The 16,438-nt window shown below is 55.4% G+C and overlaps 2 protein-coding genes across 2 annotated transcripts; one reads left to right on the top strand and one right to left on the bottom strand.

The window, feature by feature from the left end:
* The first annotated feature begins 272 nt into the window (after nucleotides 1–272).
* PRSS57 (serine protease 57) lies at nucleotides 273–5,575 on the top strand. Its single transcript, XM_080673255.1, has 5 exons — nucleotides 273–426; nucleotides 867–1,020; nucleotides 2,289–2,433; nucleotides 3,921–4,184; nucleotides 5,185–5,575. The coding sequence occupies exons 1-5, from the start codon at nucleotides 348–350 to the stop codon at nucleotides 5,395–5,397; spliced, it is 855 nt and encodes a 284-aa protein (XP_080529381.1). The 5' UTR covers nucleotides 273–347; the 3' UTR covers nucleotides 5,398–5,575.
* Nucleotides 5,576–5,927: 352 nt separating this feature from the next.
* FSTL3 (follistatin like 3) lies at nucleotides 5,928–11,985 on the bottom strand. The gene is made up of 4 exons (XM_080673490.1): nucleotides 11,773–11,985; nucleotides 10,244–10,429; nucleotides 7,982–8,197; nucleotides 5,928–7,469 (listed from the first exon to the last, which is right to left on the bottom strand). Exons 1-4 carry the CDS (start codon nucleotides 11,873–11,875, stop codon nucleotides 7,096–7,098), a joined length of 879 nt encoding a protein of 292 aa, XP_080529616.1. The 5' UTR covers nucleotides 11,876–11,985; the 3' UTR covers nucleotides 5,928–7,095.
* Nucleotides 11,986–16,438: the final 4,453 nt, after the last annotated feature.

Genomic DNA, 16,438 nt, shown 5'->3' with positions numbered 1-16,438 from the left:
GAACTGACCAAGGCCTGGGGAAGATGCTGGGTAAACTGAAGCACAGAGAGGGTAAGTGATCTCCAGGGTCCCAGGGACTGGTGGAGCCAGGGTTTGCCTGGGCAGGCAGCCCCCTTCTTCCCCCACTGCTGTTTCCTCCTGTGCAATTACGATCAACAGCCCCAAGGCAGTCAAATCATCAGTTTCCCAGTATCACCAGCTCAGATCTGAGCGTTGCTGGTGGGGCCTGAAGGGGCCTCCAACCACAGACCACAGCTGAGTTCCCCCTTTCCAGGCCGTTGGGTGAGGGTAGGTGCCTTGGTCCTCAAAGCTCTCAGGGAGACTTCAGCCTTGAGAAGTCTGGGGCCATGGGGCCTGGGGCGGAGGGCTGGGACCAACTGTTGCTGACTATCGCCACTGCTCTGATGCTGTCCATGAGGCTTCCAGGTGAGGATCCCCAGGAGTCCCCATATAGAAGCCCCACCAGGAACTCCCCAGGTACCCCAAGGCCCCCTCCCAGACCCATCCCAGGAAATGCTGAGGTACCCCACACACGGGCCCTGACTTGGTGCAGCTACACAACCCCTGGCTGGTCTCCCTCTAGGGCCTCACCGGGGAGTGGGGTGGGAAGCCCAGCTGGGATCTTGACAGGTGCAGGCGCAGGCACAGGTTTTCTGGGGTCCAGTCCTCACCCTGGCACATTCAAGGGCCTTCTCTGGGCTCCTCGTCACTCACTCTGTGTCCTTCTGCGTCTCTCTTTCTACCTCCGTCTCTGTCTATCTCTGACTCTTTCTCCCTCAACTAGACCCCCATCCCATCCAGTGCCTAAGCTGTTCCCATTAACCCATCTTCTGCCCCTCCCAACATACCCCTCATCCCATCTGCAGGCTCCTGGGGGGCTAGGATCATTGGGGGCCGAGAGGTGACCCCGCACTCCCGTCCCTACATGGCATCGGTGAAGTTCAAGGGCCAGCATCACTGCGGTGGCTTCCTGCTCCGCACCCGCTGGGTGGTCACAGCTGCCCACTGCCTCAGCGACAGGTGAGCCCACCTGGGGGCCCTCCTCCTGCCTCCTGCCACTTGGGACCCCAGGATACTCTGGCTATATTTCAGGGGTGGGAGTGGTGAGGGGTGTTCCTGGTGTGGGCAATGCTACATTCGAGGTGGGGGCAGGTTGGGATGGCCAGATCCCACCCGCTTCCCTGGGGGTCTCTTGAAGGAGGAGGCATCTCTGGGGCCAGCTTTATGGGACAACAAAGGGGAAATGGTGGGGCTACCCCCACCTTGTCAAGGAACCTCCATGACAATAAGTAGATGTTATCATCGCTGTGCTTGGTTTATAATAATAACATTAACATTGAAATTATTGAAAAAAGAAAATTTCCTCCAGATTCTTCCAATGGTCTAATAATTAAATCTACATGAGACAGATTAACAAGAAAAAATAACCAAATTTAATATATACATACATGTGGATGACCCACATACAGAGGGAGTCAGAGACCCCACATCCATGAGAGGTTCAGGAACAGAAAGGACAGATGAGGTATACATGTCACCTGAGCTAGGATGAGGTCAGGTGCCTGAGACATCAGAGGGAAGAAGGGTCATCCTCAATATCTTCAGTAATTAGAAGCTTGTCCTGCCCTCTAGATAGGTCATAAAATGTTCTTTGGTGGTAAGTCTCATTATGGGCCAGGCCCCCAATTTAGATTCATGTAGGTGGTTAAGCAAGAGGCAGAAGTTTCTTGTGAGCCCAGAGGGTCTGGATGGCCTTTAGCTCAAAATAATCCACATGCCAGCCTGGCCAGTGTGGCTCAATGGTTGAGCTTTGACCTATGAACCAGGAGGTCACGGTTGGATCCCCAGTCCTGGCACATGTCTGGGTTGCAGGCTTGATATCCAGTAGGGGGCGTGCAGGAGGCAGTCAATCAATGATTCTCTCTCATCATTGATGTTTCTCTCCCTCTCTCTTCCTCTCTCTGAAATCAATTTTTAAAAAAAATCCAAATGCCAAAGGGGCACATCTTGGGAGGCATGTTCTGAACCCCTTCAGAGATAATGTTATAATTGAGGTGGAAATTATAATAAATATAAACATATTCAATCCATCCTAAATATAGCTTAGTTATTAGAATTAGTATTTCAATGATTAGCGTTAATACTGTAATTGAGGTAGGAATGAAACAAACATAATTATTATCAAGGTTAAATGGATTGCTGTCCACCAGTTTTGCCAATGGGGCTACCAAAGCCTGTGATCGGCAGCCTTACCCCAGTCTCACTCACTATACCCCTCCCCGCTGCAGAGACCCACGAACAGTCCTGGTGGTGCTGGGGGCTCACAACATTCGCACCTCAGAGCCCACCCAGCAGGTGTTCAGCATCTCAGCTGTCATCAGGCACCCTGACTACCAGCCCACAACCCACGCCAATGACATCTGCCTGCTGCAGGTGAGCTTCGTGGGGAGGAACACTGGATGTAAGTCTGACCTGTCCCAGCTACTCCCATGATGACTGAACCTGTTTTAAAATAGCTGAAGGATCCTGAAACACCTGAGTCAGGTTAAGTCTTTGCTCAAATGTCCCCTTCCCAGGAGACCTTCTTGGACGACCCCCTCATCCTGCAACCTGCCCCTGTCCTGCTGTCCCTTCTCCCCGCTCCACCTTTCTTATGTCCAGCACAGCTGTCACCTGCTAGCAGCACCTGCACATTTGTTACTTCGCCATTGTTCACTGGCTCCTCTGGACCTGAGGACAGGAATTTTTACCTCGTTTATGACCATTTATGGCACACAGCAGGTGCTCAATGTTCAGGCTGGTAGGGGGAACAAATGAGGCACGAGGGCCATAAAAGACCTCAATTCCCTGCTACTTGGGCCCTTCTTGGGGTTTTCTGGCCAGGAAGTGGCTTCAGCCATAAATGTGAATTTCCCTCTGTTTCCCCATGAGGCGTGCCCTTTCAAACCACCCCCCTGCAGTTCCCACCCAGGCACCCCAAATCCAACTCTAGGAACCCCCAGGGCCTCTGTTTCAAAGGGAGAATGTCCCTAACTTGCCCTCCAAATGTGTTGAAAAGTTAAAAGGGAGAGATACTCAATATGACTGAATGGGTCCCTGGGAACAGGAAGGTCTGGGGTGTGGGGCTCTCTTGGCAAATAAAAAGGGGGCAGTGGATGTCAGCAGCCAAAGCCTGGATTTTACTCACCTGTGAGACCCCAAAGCTTGGAAACCACTGCTCTGACTCACCCATCCCATTGTGCAGATGGGGAAACTGAGGTTGGGCGTGGTCAGGGATGTGCCCAAGGTCAGGGGGTGTGTACCAAAATTAGGGGCCCGAGTCATTCATTCAAAAACTGTTGATTGAGTGCCAACTATGTGCCAGTCAGCAGGGACACAGCCAGGAACAAGCCATGGGGCTGACCCCCTTAAAGCCTTCAGTCTAACCAGGTGGCAGTTGGGTAAACTGGCCTTGACAGGGGCACATGGCTGCCCAGAGGAGGCACCTGCCCTACCCTGGGAGTCTTGGAAAGCTTCGTGGAGAAGGTGGTGTCTAAGCTGAGACCTGAATTGGATAGGAAAGGTGCTCCTGGTGGGGGGTACAGTATGAGCAAAAGTGTGGGGGTGGGCCCAGGACATGGCAGTAAATTCATTCTTGCTAGAGGGGAGAACTTAATGGGGGGCAAGAGTTGTATTCCAAGGGCAATGAGGAGCAATGGACGGCTTAGAGCAGGGAAGGAAATGCTGTTTAGAAAGACCATTTGGGTTAAGCGGGTTAATGCTGATGGACAGGGAGCATGTGGTGGCAAAAGCAGTGGGCCTTCTGACAGCCATTGCTTTCTCTCCATAAGGCCAAGAGACCAGGTGTCACAGATGGGTAAACTGAGGCAGAAGCAGTGGTGATGGTTTGGGTGGTCCAAAACTCAGTGTTCTCCCCATAGCTGAACAGCTCTGCCATCCTGGGTCCTGCAGTGGGGCTGCTGAGGCTGCCACAAAGGGGCACCAGGCCGCCCAGGGCCGGGACGAGATGCCGTGTGGCCGGCTGGGGCTCTGTGTCCAACTTTGAGGAATTGCCACCCGGGCTGATGGAGGCTGAGGTCCGCGTGCTGGGCCTGGACGTCTGCAATAGCTCCTGGAGGGGCCAGCTCAGCCCTGCCATGGTTTGCACCCACAGTGGGGACCGACGGTGGCGAGGCTTCTGCTCGGTAAGATATTCATTGTCCATCCCTCCCACTTACCACATGGGGAAACCAAGGCCCACAGAAAAGGTCAGAGCTGGGCAGAGCCTTGGGAACCAAGTCCAGCTTACCCTAGACCAGACCATGTATGGCTGTGCAGTGCACAAAGAGCTACAGATTTGTGTATTTATAAACTGTATCCAGTACAGGCAGTAACAGATCTCCAGGAAGGAGCTCCTGCTCCTAATACCCTGGCCCTGGTGCAGAGGAAGAAACTCAGCCTGGAGGATCTTTTGTTTTAGGCAAGAGAGTTCAATGGTTCAGAACACAGGTTCTGGAGCCCAACTGCCTGGGCCCAAGTCCAGACTGTGCCACTTTCCAGGCCTTGGAAAAGTCGCCTCACTTCTCTGGACCTCACTCCATATTCTCCATCTATAGAACTGTCACCTCATAGGAGCAGAGCTAATTCCAGAATGCAATTAGGGTGCTAGGACCAGGAGGGGAGGGGAAGGGAGGAAGCAGGAGTTTTAGGGTGCATATTCAGGAAGGCTTCTCTGAGGAGAGCACCTTTGAGCTGAGACGTGAAGGAGCCTTAAGATCTGAGAGAAGGCATGACAGGCAGAGAGACAGTCACAGGGCTGCCATGCACAGCTGTTCAGGTCTGTACTGCACAAACAGCTGCAGACTTCTGTGTTTATACAAGCAGTGTCCAGTAGGGGGCAGTAACAGGTCTCAAAGACACGCAAAAGCTTAGTGGCTGATAAGTTTGGCTTACTCCAGGAACAGCCAGGAAGGCTGGTGTGGCTGGAACCAGATGAGTGAGGGAGAGAGATGTGGGTAGAGATGTAGAACTTCAGGGTCTTGAAGGCTGAGGTGAGGGTTTAGTCTTTGCTGTAAGAGCACTAGGGGGTCATGGAAGGATTTTGAGGGCAGGAAAGGGTCCTGGTGGGCATTACATGTAGAAGCTCCTTCAGGCAAAGTGAGGCTGAGAGAAGAACCCCTGACCTCACCTTTCCTTTCATCCCAGGCGGACTCCGGGGGGCCCCTGGTGTGCAGGAACCTGGCCCATGGCCTCGTTTCCTTCTCTGGCTTCTGGTGTGGCGACCCCAAGACCCCAGATGTATACACACAGGTGTCTGCTTTCGTGACTTGGATCTGGGGTGTGGTTCAGCAGCGACCCCACAGCCCCCAACTCAGCTCCTCACCCAGGACCACTGGGGCCCCTACAGGAGCTTCCTGAACCACAGCAGCACTGTGTATACAAATGAGATGACAACCAATGCAAACAATTCTGGCCTGGAAGATTCTGTGGCTGGTGCAGGGGTTCCACAGAACCTTCCAGGGAGCTTGGGGGTGGGGGCGCATAAATTCCAAACAAAAAGGGCCAAAATAACCGAATAAAATGTTAACTGACAACTAAACATGATGGTCTACCCACATCCCTTGAGTTTCTTCTTGGCCTCAAGGTGGTTGAGGGTCCAGATGAGCCACTTCCTCCCTGAGCCACTTGCTTGGCCTCCTTTCTCTTCCACCCACTCCCACCACCACTCTACCTGTCTCAGCCTTCTCTCTGGGTGCTGCCCACTGCCCAGAGATAGACACTGAGGCCAAGATGGACAGTGGCTGCCCCAAGGACATAGGCTCATGCTCTTCTAGATGCTTCTAGAGCCCCCACTTACTACCCTAATAGTAACCCAGGCTCCAGACTAGTAACCCTCTACCAAAGTGGGCAGCACAGAGGCTCAGAGAGAGAGGAGCAGACCAGGAATTGACCTCAAGGTGGCTTTTTACAATCTTTATTTCTTTGGTGAGACAGGACCCCAGGGTGGGGAAAATTGCCTTATTGGGTGGCTTGGGCAAACTCACCTACTCAAGGACACTTTTCTGGGTGACATAGGTAAGGCACTTCCTGGGGGCTGGGAAAGGGTGGGCAAACTGCCCCCTGAGCTCCTTGCCCCAAACTTGAGGAGCTGAATTCCCATATCTGGTCTGATCCTCTGGTCTACACAAAGGCACAAGGAGGTGGCATTGAGTGACAGCCCAGGAATGCAGGGAATTGGCCCTCGGCTAGCATTGGCTGGGGTTGAGAACCCTGAGCCTAGCTGGCGGGCAAAGAGGGCTCACCTAGGAACTGGGCCTAGAGACCCAAGAGTGGGCCTCATGATACCAGGGGGTCCTGTGTCTGGACCTCACCTGTGGATGGGTCAGCAGGCACTAGGGGTGCTGTTCAGACACGTAGCTCCAGGAGGCCAGGTGTGCAGTGGGCCTTGGTGTCTATATCCCACCGGGTGAGTAGGGGTTCCTGGGCCCCAGGAGATCTCACCAGAAGTGGATTGGGCCCTGTTCTGAGCTAATGCTGAGCTGAGACTTGTGTCAGGAGGCACAGACAGTGCCTCCCCCATCAGGGGATAAGCTGGGCTTTTCTCAGGGGCCTTTACAGGATCTACTGGGTATGTGGAGGCAGTGGGGAAGGAAAGCCCTGAATACTTGGGGTGGTAGGGGACAGACTGCTTCCTTGGCCTGTCCGGGGTTCTGAGCATGTTCTGAGGTTCATGTATATGCACCCAGGTTGTGGACCCCTCCTCATCCCTTGGTTCCTGTTCTAGAAGGCTAGGGTGCCTTTTCATTAATTGCTGGCAAAGAACTCCCAGCCCTCTCAGTGGCAGTGATAATTAATAGTTATTCCCAAGGGAACAGAAGCAGGGTCCTCTTGAACAGTAGTAGGGTGTTTGGGGTGGAGGGGTCACCTACCAGCACTTCTCCCAGGCCTCCTCCCCCCAATTCTTCCAAGATATGGTTGGGGGGAAGGGTCCAGGGCTCCCGCAAGTGGTCCAGTCCTGGCTCTGGGGAGTGTCCATGGGACATAAATTAGGCTTTGCTCTGGCAATAAATAAAATGGGGGAGGCCTTGAACGCCAGGCCCAGGCCACCCTGTTAAGTCACACAAAGTTCTCTTCCTCTTCCTCCGACTCAACATCTGCTGGCTCAGGGGTGCCTGCTGAGTGGGAGGGACGAACAGAGAAATGGGGGTACGAAGAGGGGCTGGGGCCTACAGCCCACCACTGCTCCCCGCTCCGCCCCGCACCTGCGCAGCTGCCCGGGTGTCGCACGCCAATGGAACGGCCCAGGAAGCAGGTGGCCTGGCGGAGGTGGCACGAAGACATGTAGGTGATGTTGTTGTTGCCGCAGAGCTCCTGGCCAGGGCTGGAGGGCGCGGGGCAGGGCGCAGCGCGACACATAACGCAGTGGGCACTACCTGTCTGGTCCACCACGCACGACTGTGGCCGCTGGCACACCACGTGTGCGCAGGACTCTGTGGATAGGGCGTCAGGGTGGGTCAGGGGCGCCACCTGGATGACGAACCCCGCTCACAACAATGAGGGCACCCTCAGGCCCCACCTCCTTGGTTGTGGCAGAAGCCACACCCCTTCAACGAGACCCATCCCACAGCCCAAGTCCACCCTCAAGCTCCGTCCCCTCTTATTGCACCCTCAAGCCCCTGAGTCAAGCACCCATACTTCTCACCCCATGTGAGCCCCAGAACCCCTTTTCCAAACTTCCACCCTACTCTTGCTTATTCTCGATCCCACAAAAGACCCAATCCACTGATACTCTCTTAGCAGCATAAAGACTCCCTTTATTAGACTCCGCCCACGTCCTCGCCACCTAGGCCCCGCCCACCATAAGCCCTGCCCCAACCCTCAAGACCTATACCTACACTGCTAGGCACTATGCACTGGAGGCCCCGCCCTCCCGCACTGCGCCCCGGGTACTGAGGCGCCTGTCCGGTGGCTCCACCCCCCAGCAGGCCCCACCCCAACGTACTGCGGCAGCGGCCCCTGTACATGACACGCAGGTCTGGGTGGCCGCGGCAGCGCGCTGCGCGCAGCTCACACTCGTCACGGTAGGTGGCGCCGTCGGAGCCGCAGACCTGTAGGCGCGCCGGGAGCTCTTCACAGTCCGGGGTGCACTCGCAGCGCGGGCGGCCCCCCAGCATGCGGCAAGCCTTGCCGGGGCCGCACTCCACGCCCTCGCACGAATCTGTGGACACAGGACATGCGCCCGTGGGCTGGGGCTCGTAGCCGTGGCCAGAGGTCTTCTGAGTCCACGGCGCCTCGCCCCCTTTTCTGAGGACTAGAGGCCGGGCCGGAGTGGGGGGGCTGTCAGAAGTCGGGGCGCACGGCGAGGATACTGGTTCGGGGTCTGGGTGGGGGTCTGTTGTGGGAGAGATTCAGCCACTGTCCTGGTGGACGCCTGGGGCTGGGGGCTGTGTCTGGAGGCGGGGCTCAGTGTGGGCGGGAAGGGCGTCTCTGCCCCAATCTTGGGGTCCAGCCCGCTCTACTGACGTCTGTTCCCTGACTGGACTCGCGTTTCTGGGCAGGCTGGCGGGAGGCCCTGCTGCGTCAGTCCGGGGGTAGGGTGGGGGGCTCCACCCCATCCAGACAGTGTCCTTTCCCCATGCCTGCCAGAACCTCCCCAGAGGAGGGGACAGGCAGGGCGGGGCGTTGGCGCCTGGCATGAGGCTCATTTCCTGGGGAGCGGGCCTCCCACAGCCAGAGCCCTCTGAACTGGGAGTTACCCACCCCTCGCAGCCCCATTTCTCAGGTAGGGAAACAGGTCTGACCAGGGGAAGTCTGCCTCTTGGGTACCTGCCCCTACTCAGGCCCTGGTCCTTCGGAAATGCAAATCAGACCCCACTAATGGCTGCTCCTGCCTCTCGCGCTCTCCCAGGCTCACTGCAGCCTCCCACCCACTGTACGAGGTCATGCTGCTTGGAAAACTGAGGCCCTTCACTGCTGTGAGTGGAGAAAAGCCAGGAGCACCTCAGCATAACTCCAGGCCAGATCCTGGATGGACATCCCCACCCTCCCAACTCAGTTCTGTTGCTGGTGGGTCTAGAGGGCAGACTCTGAGCAAAGTTTACATTCTAGCCTCAGTTTCCCTGTGTATAGAGTGGGGCTGATGGGGGAACCCACCTTACAGGATGAGCATAAATTAAGTGGATGCTACTAAGAGAATGGATTGTGCCCCCACATTGGTTACCCATGCCAGGGCATGTGGGCTGCACCTGGGCGCCAACCGCCCACATACACATCTGGAAATGTTCTGCCTGTGTGGCTTCTGCCTGTGAGGGAGAAGTGGGGGCTGAGTTCCTGTCCCCAAGGCCAGAATGGGGGGTGGGGTCCTGGACCATCTCATGTCCAGGCCAGGCATTTTTTTGAAGTCTGTCCTCCTCCCAGAAGCCAAAGGGGGTTCTAGAGTGAGCCAGGGTACATGGTGTTGACTTTAGGACCACCCAGCCAGGCTGATCTGGGATTAATCACATCTCTGAGCTCAGCCAGGCTCCTCAGCTTGGCCTTCTCCAGGTCTGCAGCCCTCAGCTCCAGCCTCCTCCCTGCTCCCCTGCCCTGACCCCACCCACCAGGACCTCACCCCAGGCTATGGTCTCTGCTGATGCTCTCCCCCTTACTTTCTACAGCTGACAAACTCCTAATCATCCCCCAGCAACCTGTCTCTAATGCCCACCTCCTTCAAGTCATGTCCCTTCTGGGTCCCTGCAGGTTTAGCCCTGACCACAGGGGTGTGGGAGAGCCCTTGAAGAACTCCTTGTCTGATGGAGGAGGAAGCATTTCTCAGAACATGGTCCGAAGGCACATGATTACTAAACGTGCAACTGGGGACCACCACAGTTCCCTGGAATCCGTGTGGTTAAGGGCAGATAAGGATAGTTGGGACACTGGGTATGGGGTCACAAACCAGAATGGCCAGTCAGGAAAATCTACTTTCCCAGGAGTTAGTTGTGAGTTGAGTATACTTCCACCAGGTGGGGTGCAGGTGGGAAAGGCCATCCTGGCAGAGGGCTTGGGATAAGTAAAGGCCTCCAGGATGGAAACCAAGCTGGGGAGTCCTCAGAGCTTCTTCCTGAATCCTCAACTGAGGGAAGCTGAGGCCGGGATCCCCTCCACAACTGCTCCTCTCAGCAGCCTCAACTTCCTCCTGCATGCCCCTGAGACAGGAAGCTCACTTCCAGCAGGTCCACCTTCGACTATAGTGACCCTGGATTGTGGCTGATGCCCGGGGTCTCACCTTTGCAGGGGAGGCAGTGGACAAGGCCCAAGAAGCCCAGGAGGCTGATCTTGTTCCCTGGGTGGGTGAAGTTGGACCAGGCGGTGTCAATGTTGCCAGAGGCACAACACTCAGCCTGGCTCACATCGGTCTTCAGCACCAGGCTGCAGGTGGCCTCTTTGCCCTGCTGGAGCCAGCAGACACCACCTGTGGACCAGGAGGGCAGTTCCTATGGGACCAGAGGTGCCCTCCTGTACCATTCCTGACACCCAAGCCTGGACCTTCCACCCAGCTCCCAGCCCTGGGGATGCATATAGTTGGTACTCAGTAATTACTACGAGGGTGATCTACTCCCAACCTGGGAAGGGGGAGCTCCAGATCCTTTTGGGATCCTCCTCTCTGAGCCTCATCCCCCAACTGCTCCACCACCAACCCCTAGCCAACCCCCAACCATCCTGAAAGCTCTCCTCTATCCACGCACCCTCTTCCCACCCAGGCCTGGCATCTTGCCCAATCAAACACCCAGAGCTGGATGTGTCTGGGTCAGTAGGCTCTGGAGCTGCCTCTACTGCCTCTGCCCTTTGTCTAAACAGCACCCGAGGGCATGCAGAACCCCCTTCTCCTTGCAGCACTGCACCCCCCCCCCCCCCCCATCGCCTGGACTGCCTCTTACTCACTCCAAGTTGGGAACATTCCCTTTGCATGAGCTCACTGTCTCCCCGGGGACATGGCCTTCGGGGAGGGGGCTCCACTCTCCCTCCCTTCCCTCCGTGCAGGGCTGGGTAGAGCTGCTGGGGGGGCGGGGTAGATGGCCTCAGTTTCTTCACCCTTAAATGGGGGTAGGAATAGCCATGGCCCCCATCCCAGAGAGTTCATTGGTTCCCAGGTGCTGTACTAAGTGCCTCCCAGGGACCAACTCTGGGAAGTCAGCACCTGGTACTCATAAAAAGGGAAACTGAGACCAAGAGTGGGGATGTTACTTGTCTGGCGTCTCCCAATGAGTGGCAGGTAGGACACTCTAATGACCTGTCTGTCTAAGCCAGACCCAGGGAAAATCTGAAGCCCCTGCTGGAGGTCCTGGGTCCGGCCACCAAGCCCTGCCTCTCTGAGGTGTCAGGACCCAGATAGTACGGGTTCCAATTCTGGTTCTGCCACTTACAAGCTGTGTGATCCCAAACCTCAGTTTCCCCCATCTGGAAAACAGTCATGATGAATTCCCACACCACTGGACTGTTATATGGATTCAGGGAGGTAAGAGATAGACACTAAGCGCTCAATAAATGTCAGTCCTTGCGACTACTATTGACCATAATTGTGAGAGAGTCACATCTGTTCTGCTGACCTCCTGATTACCCTCTTTCAGGCCCTTTGGGGCTGGGGGAGGGGGAGCCCCAAGCCCTCCCGGATTCAATCTGCAGCCGCCTCTGGTCATCGCCCTCCACCTCCCAGCTGCCACTGCTGCTTCGACCCCCAACATTCCCCCGTCCGCATTCCGGGCAGGCCCACGTGGGTGGTCCACCCCACCCGCCTCTTCCGGCCACCCCACTCACCGGGCGAGGGGTTCCCCGAGCCCACGGAGCCCACGAAGCCCACGGCCCAAGCCAGGGCCCCCCAGGGCAGTGGCCACAGTGGCCCGGGCGCCCTGGGACGCATGGCGAACACAGAGACGGCAGCGGCGGCAGCGGCCCCCGCGTCGGACTGGGACGCGCAGGCGGGCAGCAGGGAGGGCGGCGGCACCGACTTCCCAGTGCTTCGGGCCGGCGCTCCCTATAAAGGTCCCGCGGGCGGGGCCGGGCCGGGCCGGGGCGGGGCGCGTGAATGGCGGGGCACGAGGCAGAGTCGTGCGCGATGTGTGCAGGGGCTGGGCCTGGCCACCGGGGTGGCGGCTGGTGGGTGGTGGCCCCGACCTGGGAGCCTTAGTATGGCTGTAGCGAAGGCAAGGGGGCCAAATTGTGATCGTGGTGTGAGTTGGAGGCGTCACCATGAGTTAGGGGTTCTTCAGCTGAAGGGCTGTGGCTGAGCTAACTGGTTACTCATGGGGAGTATGTACCACCTCGTGGATTGCATGTGGTCACTTGTATGGCTCATATGCGATCCTCCCATCCCTATTGGGCCTCATACCCACACTGGGGAACCTCAGCCCCAGACTGGCTGCTCACACCCCAGGCCACCCACCTAGCTACCTGGCTGCTCTAGCCAGTGGGCACAGCTGGGTGTGAGCAAGTGTTTTGGGGAGGGGAGGAGCTGGGGCTGCAGGGAGAGACCAGGGACACGAATGGTCCCAACATCACTGACTGCAATAATCACAGCATCAGACTTCCAAAGTGCCTACTGTGTACCTATTCTTTGCCCCTCACACCCTGGGAGACTGTGCACCCCCCTCCCAGACCTCTGCAGAAGGTGTGCCAGAACCACACCCACAATAACTTACTGTCTTAGGGAATTCCCTCCTCTCTGCTCAGGTTCTGTGCCCTGGAATCTTGGGTGTCTTGCAGTTTATGATGACAACATCAGTGTGGACCTGGGAAGTGAGTCCACAGGGGCCTTGGTGCAGCCAGATACTCTTCCTGTTTTGGAACTGATCCCTTCTACCATGGGGGCCTCCCAAATTGTTCAGGGCACCCTCAAAGTGCTCATGGGTTCTGTGCAGCTCCTCTGTGTTTGTGCTTCTAAGAAATAATGAATGACCACCTCCTGGTGGCAGGGACTGTTGTAGGGTGCTGGGCTACCAGGGTGACCAAGGCAGACCCAATCTTGTCGTCACTGAGCTCATGGTTTGTAGGGGCCATAGACAATAAAACACATAGACAAATAAATTGATATATAACTTCAAAGAGTGGTAAATGCTTTCAGGAAAAATTTTAAAATGGAGAACAACTGGATATCTCTCAGGGCCACACCTGCTTCATCATCCCTCATCTCTGCATCTGCCTACTCTTCAGGTGTGGAAATTGAGGGTCCCTGTGGCCACATAGCACAGCACCTGTTCTGCACGCTCAAGAATTTCTGCCATCAGGTGCCAAGTCCAGACCTCTTCCTCCACCTTAGCTGCCAGCCTGACCCATATCCTCTAGCGGCTAGCCCAGTGGTCGGCAAACTGCGGCTCGCGAGCCACATGTGGCTCTTTGGCCCCTTGAGTGTGGCTCTTCCACAAAATACCACATGCGGGCGCACACGTACAGTGCGATTGAAACTTCGTGGCCCGTGCACAGAAGTCGGTTTTTGGCTCTCAAAAGAAATTTCATCATTGTACTGTTGATATTTGGCTCTGTTGACTAATGAGTTTGCCGACCACTGCTCTAGCCAGTGGCCAAGGGCTATGTTACTGCCCAGAGGCCCTGAGGGAAGATGCCCAGCTGTCTTGACTTGGCCTTGGCCTCTAACAGTCTGAGGAGATTCTCCCTTGGTTGGGGAATGGAGCAGGGATAAAACTCTGTGTTCTCACCAAGGATGTGTGGGGGCTGGACAGTGCGACCTTGGCCGAGACCTGATCTCAGACACCCTGGCCTGGGCTGTGCAAATCAAAAGGTCATTGTCAGCCTGGTGTGGATTCCAAACAGAGGCCAGCTGCCAGTGGCCTCCTGCTCCCTAGCCTGGCGAGCAGGAGGCCATGTGCTGGGTGACCTCAAGCAAGTCACTGGCCTTCTCTGGGGAGCCTCTGCCTTCCCTTTTAAGTCTTTTCCATTTGTAGTTTCTTCTCTACCCTGACCCAGCCTCAGCCTTACCTGCTACTCCCAGCTCAAACACCCACCATGACTCCCCATAGCCCCTGCTTACCATTCCAGGCTTCTCTCTGCCCTGACCCAACAGGTAAATTAGCAGTAACGATTGTGATCAGAGTTGTGATGAACACCCCAAGGCCATACCTGACCCAGCCTGGGAGAGACCAAGAAAGACTTTTCAGAGGAACAGGACATTTAAATTGAGACTTGGGAGTTGGACTGAACCATGGGGAAGAGGGGGGTGGGAACAAATCCACAGTACTATAAGTAAGAGAAAGCCCAACTCAACCAGAGACATCTGATCCTAATCCCTGGACCGTGTAACTATGTCACCTTCGATGGCAGAGACACTTTGCATTTTAAGGACCTTCGGATGGGGAGATAATCCTGGATTTCCCAGTGAGCCCAGTGTCATCACAGGATCCTTAAAAGTTGAGACAAAAAAAAAAAAAAAAAAAAAGTGAACACCTTTCCCTCTGTGTTCCAGAGAGATGCTACATAAGAAGGACATGGCCTGCCGTTGCTGGCTGTGAAGATGGAGGAAGGGGCCAAGAGCCAAGGAATGTGGGCAAGTTCTAGAAGCTATAAAAGGTTGGAAACAGATTCTTCCCTGGAGCCTATGGGAAGGAATGCATCTCTGCTGATACCTTGATTTTAGCTCTGCAAAAACCATGTTGAACTTCTGACCTCCATAACTGGAAGAGAAAGACTTGTGGTTTTTTATGCCACCAAGTAAGTGGTGGTGATTTGTTACAGCAGCAATAGGGCAATCCAGGTGGACCTTTGGGTTCGGTGTGTTGACACAACGATACAGTCCCTGCCAGGCTGGAAACAAACAAGGGAGTGAACAAGGTGTGAAGACAGGTGGCAGTATGGAGACTCTGGGAACAGGAAGGTTGTGGGGTCTCTGAAGAGGTGACCCTGAGGCCTGGAGGTGTCTGTAGAAGCCCAGTCCAGACTGTGCCACCCTGGCCAGGCCCACAACCTCTTGGTGTATGGAACAATGCTCCAACCAACTGAGCCACCCGGCCAGGGCCTGAACTCGTAGTTTTAGAACATGGAAACCATGTGTTCTTGTTCCCACTGCATGGGTCTGGCACCTAGCAGGTACTCAAGACTGTTGACCATGTACTGTATGTTGGGTGTTGGCCTCACATATTGGGAGATATCATTGCTAACTCCTGGATTAGGGGATGTCTGTAGTGGAAGAGATCAGGGTGCTGAGCAGCAGGATACAATGGGGGATGGGGCTCCCCCATGAAGGGGTGGGGACAATCTCCTGAGAAGCAGAAAAGAAAAAGGACAGTGGGCCCTAACCAGTTTGGCTCAGTGGATAGAGCGTCGGCCTGCGGACTGAAAGGTCCCAGGTTTGATTCCGGTCAAGGGCATGTACCTTGGTTGTGGGCACATCCCCAGTAGGAGGTGTGCAGGAGGCAGCTGATCAGTGTTCCTCTCACTGGTGTTTCTAACTCTCTATCCCCCTCCCTTCCTCGCTGTAAAAAATCAATAAAATATATTTAAAAGAAAAAGAGAAAGGACAGTGGAAAGGGCACTCCCAGCAGAGGGCATGCCCAGGCAAAGGCCCTGAGGTGAGATCCAGCTGGGCCCACCCCAATGAGGCTGAGCTGGAGAGGGGGTGGGTGAGAGGCAGATGACCTCAGGGCAGGCAGCAGGGCCCACTGAAGACCAAGGAGGTGCTATGGCTACCCATGTGTGTCCCAAGTCTCATCTAAGCTTTGGGAGGCAGTTTTTGCCACCTGCCCAGAGAGGTCAAACAACTTGTCCAGAGTCACACAGCCAGTGTGGTTTGTGAGATTTGAACATGAGCCTACTGGCTCCAAGGCCTCTTGGGTAGTACTTCATACACTTCTGCAGAATTAAAGAATGAATGTCGGGCGGTGTGAAGTGAGCCAGTAGCTGGGCATGAGAGGTCTTAGGCAAAGGATCGACTCCTCCTTGGATCTGAGAGTTCCTGGATTCCCAGTGATGGGGCCAGTGCGCACTCTGGTGGTCAGAACAGGAATCACCCCGAGCCTTGTGTGAGACAAGACACTGGCAGACAACTCCCTCTCCTTAGCCTCCTGACATTCAAGACCTTTTACACATAGGCGATACTTTTTATTTCTTCAACACCCTGGCTAATGCCCTCTCCCCTAGGAAGCTCTGACTGTGTCCCCAGGAAGAACTAGGGCCACCTTAGGGTTCCATCCTCTGGCTCTGTGTGGTGTGAAGGAGTCTTAAACAAAGGATGGTGCCTGTCCTGAGGGCTGGTCCAGGTGACATGGGCCCCCATGTTAAAGCCCCATCTTAAAGCAGCTAGAGGTGTCTGAACCTATCTGTGTTTGCTCCAGCCAGAGTATTTCAGACCACCCTTTTCCCTGTCGTTTCCCATGCTGTGTCCTTGCAGCCAGGTGCTCAATGGATATTTGTTGAGTAGAGAAAGAAATAGTAGTAAATGCATGATTGGGCCGGGACCTCCTTTGATCCAGGAATG

This window comes from Plecotus auritus (assembly GCF_963455305.1).
Source record: "Plecotus auritus genome assembly, chromosome: 6".
NCBI lineage: Eukaryota > Metazoa > Chordata > Mammalia > Chiroptera > Vespertilionidae > Plecotus > Plecotus auritus.
This window is presented reverse-complemented; position numbering and strand designations above follow the sequence as displayed.

Bases quoted from the DNA above. Each gene is read 5' to 3' on its own strand.
- FSTL3 (XM_080673490.1), bottom strand. From the start codon at position 11,875: ATGCGTCCCAGGGCGCCCGGGCCACTGTGGCCACTGCCCTGGGGGGCC. The intron at 8,198-10,243 runs GTGAGACCCCGG...CTGTGTCCACAG, and splicing joins CCACTGCCTCCCCTGCAAAG to ATTCGTGCGAGGGCGTGGAG. The intron at 7,470-7,981 runs GTACGTTGGGGT...CCCTATCCACAG, and splicing joins GTACAGGGGCCGCTGCCGCA to AGTCCTGCGCACACGTGGTG.
- PRSS57 (XM_080673255.1), top strand. From the start codon at position 348: ATGGGGCCTGGGGCGGAGGGCTGGGACCAACTGTTGCTGACTATCGCC. The intron at 1,021-2,288 runs GTGAGCCCACCT...TCCCCGCTGCAG, and splicing joins GCCCACTGCCTCAGCGACAG to AGACCCACGAACAGTCCTGG. The intron at 2,434-3,920 runs GTGAGCTTCGTG...TTCTCCCCATAG, and splicing joins ATGACATCTGCCTGCTGCAG to CTGAACAGCTCTGCCATCCT.